This window comes from Camelina sativa, chromosome 15 (genome assembly GCF_000633955.1).
Source record: "Camelina sativa cultivar DH55 chromosome 15, Cs, whole genome shotgun sequence".
In the NCBI taxonomy this organism is placed as follows: domain Eukaryota; kingdom Viridiplantae; phylum Streptophyta; class Magnoliopsida; order Brassicales; family Brassicaceae; genus Camelina; species Camelina sativa.
In genome coordinates, this window is record NC_025699.1 from 9,904,743 (window position 1) to 9,913,861 (window position 9,119).

General features: G+C 35.2%; 2 protein-coding genes across 2 annotated transcripts; both read right to left on the minus strand.

Annotated features, from left to right (window-relative positions):
- On the minus strand, window positions 81-1,602 carry LOC104746286 (protein DMR6-LIKE OXYGENASE 2-like). The gene is made up of 3 exons (XM_019237306.1): window positions 1,031-1,602; window positions 588-921; window positions 81-499 (listed from the first exon to the last, which is right to left on the minus strand). Exons 1-3 carry the CDS (start codon window positions 1,498-1,500, stop codon window positions 245-247), a joined length of 1,059 nt encoding a protein of 352 aa, XP_019092851.1. The 5' UTR covers window positions 1,501-1,602; the 3' UTR covers window positions 81-244.
- On the minus strand, window positions 5,133-6,649 carry LOC104746285 (protein DMR6-LIKE OXYGENASE 2-like). The gene is made up of 3 exons (XM_010467731.2): window positions 6,078-6,649; window positions 5,640-5,967; window positions 5,133-5,551 (listed from the first exon to the last, which is right to left on the minus strand). Exons 1-3 carry the CDS (start codon window positions 6,551-6,553, stop codon window positions 5,297-5,299), a joined length of 1,059 nt encoding a protein of 352 aa, XP_010466033.1. The 5' UTR covers window positions 6,554-6,649; the 3' UTR covers window positions 5,133-5,296.

Here is a 9,119-nt window from a genome sequence, read left to right on the forward strand (position 1 = left end):
TAATATTTTGGAATGAAATGATCGCAAATGATACAGTTTTTGATAGAGGCAGTTCCTCATAAACCAATTTCAATTTAATATTAAACATGAAAAGTCACGCTTGCATTTTTATTAAACATTTATTAGGAAGATACAACTGCATATTTGTTTTAGAGAAAAAAACAAATCTGAACTTGATTGACCAAATATATATAAAGAACCACGAGAAATTAACATACGACTTAGATATTATTAATGTGCTTAACTAAGCCTTGAAGTGATCAATCTGGATGTTCTCAACCTCGAGCTTCTTGTAATCACTTCTGTTTCTTGAAACAAAGAACTTTCCCCAATTGTACATTTTGTAACAAGGCGGGTTGTCTTCACTTATAAGCTCTTCCAATGGTTCAATGTTGACTTCATGTGACGGGAAAAAGAAGAAGGGTATTGAGAACCTCTCTTTGCTTGAGTTCACCACCACTCTATGCTCTGCACTCCAATACTTATCATTTGTCCAAACCTACACCACAAGAAAATTTTATATTCATTCATCATTGGTTCCTTAGAATAATACATCAAATTAATATTGATCGTATTGGTTTATTTACCTGAATACAATTGCCAATGTTAATGATCAAAGCGTCCGGGTTCGGTGTCACGGGGAACCATTGTCCATCGGATCTACGACTCACTTGTAACCCACCTACACTATCTTGGGCGAGGACGGTTATTGCTCCTGCGTCTTTGTGGCGTCCAACACCTAATGCTAGCTCGGGGTTCGGGCAAGGAGGGTAATGGTTAAACCGCACAAAACTAGTTTGGTCATTGAAGAAGCCGGCTAAGCGATCACCAGGTAGACCCAAACTAATGGAGATAAGTTCCAAGAGCTTAAAAGCTAACTTCTCAACTTCTCTTGCATATTCTTGGCATATCTCTCTACCACACACGATAAAAATTCACTTTTCAGGATAATTAAATAATAAATTATTATGAGGCCCAATGGGCCCTAAACTCTAGGTATCGTGATGAACAATCAAGATGGTCACCTGATTGAGAAGGGTTTTGAGGCCACTGGTTGGTGAGCTTTCTGAGATCAGTATCTTCCGGCTCGGTTGTCGCCGGAGCTATCGTCGAATCCTGTAAAAAGTAATCAAAAATCTCTTTCCAGTCTCTAATGTTCTTGGTGTGTTCCTCGTCATGGTAACCCATAGGATTCACTTCGTCTCTTTTCACTTTCCTCTTCTCTTCCGTCGTTAGGTTGAAAAACTCAGCCATTGTCTCATCTACACGACGCCTTAAATCCGAAGGCAAGCCGTGGTTGACCACCTGGAAAAATCCCCATCTCTGGCATGCCTCTGCAATCTCCTTGGCGATGGCCGTCTTGTCATGATCTGGATGTCCGAGGAAAGAGAGGTCGATGGTCGGGATCTCGTCGGGGGAAATGAGATCACCGGAGTTAATGAGGTGTGTGTTGGGTCTGTGTTCTGGAGCTTGGATAAAAGCTTCTCCGAGATCTCCCATGGCAGTTTTTTTTTTTTTAGCGGTGATGCTTAGGCTTTGGAGATATCGCTTTTCTTGTTTTGTTTGCGGTGTGCTGTGGATGGTTTGCTTGTTGTTGCCTTTATAGTAATAAAAAGCCGTGACATGAAAAATGTATCTAGACATATTTCTGTACACCATTAGTTTATTTTTGTAGATTTATATTTTGCCACGCGCTAATGATCTAGTTTTTGTTTTTGTTTTGTCTTAGCAACACTAGGTCAATTAAAGCTGTGATATGAAGCTTTGTATGATAAGATATGGTGACATTTACACCTTTCATTGTATGGTAAGTAGCTTAATTATTGCTGTATGCAATTTTTAAGATATTTAGAAGGGTATTGAACTTGATTTTTAAAAGATTTTGTAAGACTTTAATATTTTGAAAGATTTGAATGAGTTTTTAGAAGATTTGATTACTTTAGAGTTTTTATATTAAAGAAAAAAAATGAAATGTGATGCTGTAAGATTTTATTATAAACTTTAAATGATTTTAGAATATTTCACAACATAAAAGGAGAATTTGACTCCAATCTTTTCGACGTCACCTAACTTGCATATGATAATATATTTAAGTTTGGAGCAAATTTACCATTCAACTAAAATTGTGCTTTTTTATCAGTTTTAATGCATAGCACAAATGGAGTAGCAAACCAACCCAAAAAATTATAAAAATTGGTGTAAATATCAACAACAGTCGTATGACACAGGAAAAAAAACAGATAACAATTTGGGTGTATAGTTTAAAAGTTACAGCCACTTTCCCAGAACAGATCCAGAATTATGCAACCTGCAAGTAGTCAACTTTGAGATCAATTTCCCATCAAACCACAAGGAATCAGTAGATGATATTTCTATCATTGGAAAGATATTTCTTAACGTTTCTAGAACATCTTTTAGAGCTCAATTCCGAGGTCTGTACCCAAATAAAACGAAGAAGACATAATCAACCTTGAGACATATAACTATCTTATTCTCACCTGAAATCTTCTTCTTATCATTCTTTGATTTCTCTGTAAGTACCATCAACATCTTTACAAACCATATTCTATAGGCTCCATCTCTGATGCATCTTTCTTTCCCATGTCAAGAACCATTGTTGGAGGTATGATCNGACCATTAGTTTATTTTTGTAGTTTTATATTTTTGCCACGCGCTAGTGATCTAGTTTTTGTTTTTGTTTTTGTTTTGTCTTACCAACACTAGGTCAATTAAAGCTGTGATGATGTTTTGGTGTAGTTTTCTAAGGCCTTTTAAGATGTTCTTGATGAAAATTCTCATATGTTGATCGAGTAAACTGACAAGATAATAATAATACGAAACATGACGATACAAATGACTTTTATTGAGATAATCGAAGATCAGCGAGATTACAACAATGTTACGACTTAAAGCCGGTCGGCTAGTTACAAAACAGTTACAAAACTATATGCTCGCTAATATGACTTTTAGTACTTAGAATTAGAATGGGACTGTATCCTGATTCCTACTCCAATTGACTTGTCCCTCTCTTGCTCAGAGCTCTCTTTATTTATAGTTGATGGGACGTTCCATCTTCGTACCTCAGGATCGATATTGTACTACCTCAAAGTATAGGTGGCAGTCGTTTTTACTCCAACCGTCGCTTAGCGGGCCGAACGTTTTATCGGGCCTTCTAAAAGCTCTGCTGGCCCAATAGATTTTATTTGGTTGGTCAACCCTTCTAGAAGCTCTGACTGTGAGCTGAGCAGGAGACTTTTTAAGGCAGGGTAAAACCCGTACCCAACATCATATGTTCGGTATCAAACAATAATTCAGAATTTTGCATATTAGTTTCATCAGTTTCTTAGAAAAATTGAACGGGAGAATCGAATGATCACAACTGAAATCATAAGAATGGTCGTTATATCACATATATATATGCTTGAAAGAAAATTCGGAATAAAGTAATCTTTTCAAAGAAAGCCATTTTGATGCAAATGATTTGTAAGGGTTTTGTAGCAAATTGAGCTAAGAAATTCTTAAAAGTAATAAAGTTACTTAATGTTGGATTTTATTAAAACAGAAGTATGATCAACTAAGAAAGAAATAGATATTGAAACTGAGTATGTATAATAATAACTAAAATTAGAACACAAAGAACAACAATTTGCAGCGTTAGTTAGGTGGTCAAGAGAGGAGGACCACGTGACAATTTTAAATCTGAACCTGGACGCAGTTTTGTGATTGGTGCCGAAATTGAAAAACGTACGTAAATCTTCGTTTTGTTTGTTTGTGGGGTGGATGGTTTGTAATGAAAATGTATCTAGACAAATCTCTGCAGAATATTAGTTTATTTTTGTAGTTTTAGACTTAACCACGCTAGCGATCTAGACTTTGTTTTTGTTTTTGTCTTCAAAGTAGCAATAAGGTCAACTAAAGCTGTGATTTTTTTGTAGGGTAAGATATGGTGACATAAAACATCTTTCATCGTCATTGTGAGGTAGGTGGCTTAATGATTGATTTATGCAATTTTTAATGAGGATGAGAGGACCCCCTTCCCTAATTTTTAAGGTATTAACCATCGTAGTTCAAACTGTACCGATGACATGCGCCCCATGTTATATTATATAGTATTGCTTCACAGTTCAAATGCATGGCTAATCAAAAAAACTGAACATGAAACTCGTGTTTTGCATATATTAGCCAGACCAACGTTTATACTGACGAATACATAATCAGTCACGATCGATTTTTTCTTTTTTGAACATAATGCTAAATTAATTCAAGAAAAATAACGTTTACTTACATTAGATGCAAAAGTTTCAGAAGGTATTTAGAGGTTAAAATGGCATAAATTTACAGACGAGCTCGTGATGCAAACCAAGCCTGTAGGCTGCTTCGTACCGTCGATCACCTTCTCGTTGAATGACTAAAAGCTTGTCCCGAATTTGATTATCGAGCCAGGCGATGAGGTTGGTTGCAGAAGTTGGCGGCTGACTATGCTTTCTCTCATTTCGTTCCCGCCATAGTGAGTGGACCGAGAGTTGAAAGTTGTAACGAATAAGGAATGACTGGAGGAGATTGTGCTGATGCGTTTGGATATTTGTGTTTTTATTTTTGTCTTTTGACAACGCATATGTCAACTTTTTTTCAGATCCGTTTGTTCTATAGGATAAAAACTGTAAATCACCCATATACAGTACACTAATCAATCTTATTATTTTTGTAACAAACTCAAATGATAAAATATTTGATGAGAGGTTTTCTCCAATTCCAATTCAATTTGTAAACATGTGAAATTGTTAATACAAATATAGCCTAAAGACGTACGTAATTAGTTTCTCATTTATCAAAATTGTAGGTCAATGTATATTTGGAAATGTTCTCACCAAAAATAATAATATTTGGGAATGAAATGATCGCAAATGATACAGTTTTTGATAGACACAGTTCCTTTCAAAACAATTTCAATTTAATATTAAACATGAAAAGTCACGCTTACATTTTTTTATTAAAAATTCATTTATTAGGAAGAAAAAAAAAAATCTGAACTTGATTGACTAACATGAGACTTAATATTTTGGAATGAAATGATCGCAAATGATACAGTTTTTGATAGAGGCAGTTCCTCATAAACCAATTTCAATTTAATATTAAACATGAAAAGTCACGCTTGCATTTTTATTAAACATTTATTAGGAAGATACAACTGCATATTTGTTTTAGAGAAAAAAACAAATCTGAACTTGATTGACCAAATATATATAAAGAACCACGAGAAATTAACATACGACTTAGATATTATTAATGTGCTTAACTAAGCCTTGAAGTGATCAATCTGGATGTTCTCAACCTCGAGCTTCTTGTAATCACTTCTGTTTCTTGAAACAAAGAACTTTCCCCAATTGTACATTTTGTAACAAGGCGGGTTGTCTTCACTTATAAGCTCTTCCAATGGTTCAATGTTGACTTCATGTGACGGGAAAAAGAAGAAGGGTATTGAGAACCTCTCTTTGCTTGAGTTCACCACCACTCTATGCTCTGCACTCCAATACTTATCATTTGTCCAAACCTACACCACAAGAAAATTTTATATTCATTCATCATTGGTTCCTTAGAATAATACATCAAATTAATATTGATCGTATTGGTTTATTTACCTGAATACAATTGCCAATGTTAATGATCAAAGCGTCCGGGTTCGGTGTCACGGGGAACCATTGTCCATCGGATCTACGACTCACTTGTAACCCACCTACACTATCTTGGGCGAGGACGGTTATTGCTCCTGCGTCTTTGTGGCGTCCAACACCTAATGCTAGCTCGGGGTTCGGGCAAGGAGGGTAATGGTTAAACCGCACAAAACTAGTTTGGTCATTGAAGAAGCCGGCTAAGCGATCACCAGGTAGACCCAAACTAATGGAGATAAGTTCCAAGAGCTTAAAAGCTAACTTCTCAACTTCTCTTGCATATTCTTGGCATATCTCTCTACCACACACGATAAAAATTCACTTTTCAGGATAATTAAATAATAAATTATTATGAGGCCCAATGGGCCCTAAACTCTAGGTATCGTGATGAACAATCAAGATGGTCACCTGAATTGAGAAGGGTTTTGAGGCCACTGGTTGGTGAGCTTTCTGAGATCAGTATCTTCCGGCTCGGTTGTCGCCGGAGCTATCGTCGAATCCTGTAAAAAGTAATCAAAAATCTCTTTCCAGTCTCTAATGTTCTTGGTGTGTTCCTCGTCATGGTAACCCATAGGATTCACTTCGTCTCTTTTCACTTTCCTCTTCTCTTCCGTCGTTAGGTTGAAAAACTCAGCCATTGTCTCATCTACACGACGCCTTAAATCCGAAGGCAAGCCGTGGTTGACCACCTGGAAAAATCCCCATCTCTGGCATGCCTCTGCAATCTCCTTGGCGATGGCCGTCTTGTCATGATCTGGATGTCCGAGGAAAGAGAGGTCGATGGTCGGGATCTCGTCGGGGGAAATGAGATCACCGGAGTTAATGAGGTGTGTGTTGGGTCTGTGTTCTGGAGCTTGGATAAAAGCTTCTCCGAGATCTCCCATGGCAGTTTTTTTTTTTTTAGCGGTGATGCTTAGGCTTTGGAGATATCGCTTTTCTTGTTTTGTTTGCGGTGTGCTGTGGATGGTTTGCTTGTTGTTGCCTTTATAGTAATAAAAAGCCGTGACATGAAAAATGTATCTAGACATATTTCTGTACACCATTAGTTTATTTTTGTAGATTTATATTTTGCCACGCGCTAATGATCTAGTTTTTGTTTTTGTTTTGTCTTAGCAACACTAGGTCAATTAAAGCTGTGATATGAAGCTTTGTATGATAAGATATGGTGACATTTACACCTTTCATTGTATGGTAAGTAGCTTAATTATTGCTGTATGCAATTTTTAAGATATTTAGAAGGGTATTGAACTTGATTTTTAAAAGATTTTGTAAGACTTTAATATTTTGAAAGATTTGAATGAGTTTTTAGAAGATTTGATTACTTTAGAGTTTTTATATTAAAGAAAAAAAATGAAATGTGATGCTGTAAGATTTTATTATAAACTTTAAATGATTTTAGAATATTTCACAACATAAAAGGAGAATTTGACTCCAATCTTTTCGACGTCACCTAACTTGCATATGATAATATATTTAAGTTTGGAGCAAATTTACCATTCAACTAAAATTGTGCTTTTTTATCAGTTTTAATGCATAGCACAAATGGAGTAGCAAACCAACCCAAAAAATTATAAAAATTGGTGTAAATATCAACAACAGTCGTATGACACAGGAAAAAAAACAGATAACAATTTGGGTGTATAGTTTAAAAGTTACAGCCACTTTCCCAGAACAGATCCAGAATTATGCAACCTGCAAGTAGTCAACTTTGAGATCAATTTCCCATCAAACCACAAGGAATCAGTAGATGATATTTCTATCATTGGAAAGATATTTCTTAACGTTTCTAGAACATCTTTTAGAGCTCAATTCCGAGGTCTGTACCCAAATAAAACGAAGAAGACATAATCAACCTTGAGACATATAACTATCTTATTCTCACCTGAAATCTTCTTCTTATCATTCTTTGATTTCTCTGTAAGTACCATCAACATCTTTACAAACCATATTCTATAGGCTCCATCTCTGATGCATCTTTCTTTCCCATGTCAAGAACCATTGTTGGAGGTATGATCAAGAACATGATCCCCTTTTTCTTCGCTTTGAACCTTTTCTATGAAGCTTTTGTGATGAAACTTTTTGCTCTTTGCTCTTGGTTTCAACAGTCTTTTCCTCCTTGTTGATTGTGTGTATATAAAAAAAATATATCCAAGCCAAGACACATACATCAACACAACTCTAAGAGTTCCTATCAAAAAGAAAACTGAGCCTTTTATAAATTACAAAAATTTATAAGTTCAAAACTCTCCTCTAAAATACAAAAATACAAGAAGCCAGTGTTCAAGCTAGCAGAAGGGAAGGGACAAGAGAGTAACATCATTGACCCCGTGGCGTATGGATATTATTTGAATGATGATGGACAGATGCGATGTATAACACCATATGTCGGTTTGGGTTCCATCTCTGAGGGCTTTGCAATAATCAAAACCCAAAGGAGTATCTAAGTCCTTCACAAAAAATTCTCATTAGCGTGTGAGAGCGAGAGAGAATACGCATCCAAAGCGGCGAATGAAGCCAGCTTACAGAGATGGTGGTGGTTTGATTCACGCGAAGAGACGAATTAAGCTTCAGGACTGTTGCAGTTAATCATTCTCTCCAAATCTTGATTTCCTAGAAAAGTATATGTTGATTAAAGGTTTACAAAAAAAATCGATCAATCTCTTCCCCGACAGTTTTTTTATTATTTTCTTTTAGATCCTTCAAAATTCTACTTTAAAGGGAATGATTTTTAGAGGGGTGTTTCTCAACTAAAAAACAAAAGAAATTCTCCTAGAATCATTCTAAAAAAAAATTGTGATATTCTGAATAACAAAAGATTTAAAGTTGGTTTTATTAATTGTTTATTGAATAACAACATATTCTCAATTATTTTAAAGGATTTTACATAAATCCTAATTGAATAACATAGGCTTTCATAATATTTTTAAAAATCCTCACTTGAATAACAAATGATTTAAAAATACTCTAAAATCCTTTGTAATATGAAGTTCAATGCCTCCTCTTAATATCGTAGTTTGATAAGGTCCTTTTAAGATGTTCTTGATGAAAATTTTCTCATATGTTTGGTATCAACAATAATTCGGAATTTCGGATATTAGATCATCAACTTCGTAGAAAAATTAAACGAGATAATCAAATGATCACAACTGAAACCATAAGAATGGTAGGATCTTACAAATAATAAACTGATCTAGTTTGTAGTGTGTTGTCGATGGTTCATTTGTTGTTGCCTTTATAGTAAAAAATCCTGTCACATGAAAATTGAAAATATCTAGATAAATCTCTGCACCAGCACCATTAAGTTTATTTTTCTAATTTTATATTTTACCATGCTAGTGATCTATTGGGCTGTGTCGTATGTTAAATTGTGTATATGGGCTTTAGTTTGCGGTATTGTAAAACCCTAAAGCAATGTGTATATAAACTGTTGTATGAGGAATTAATAAAGTT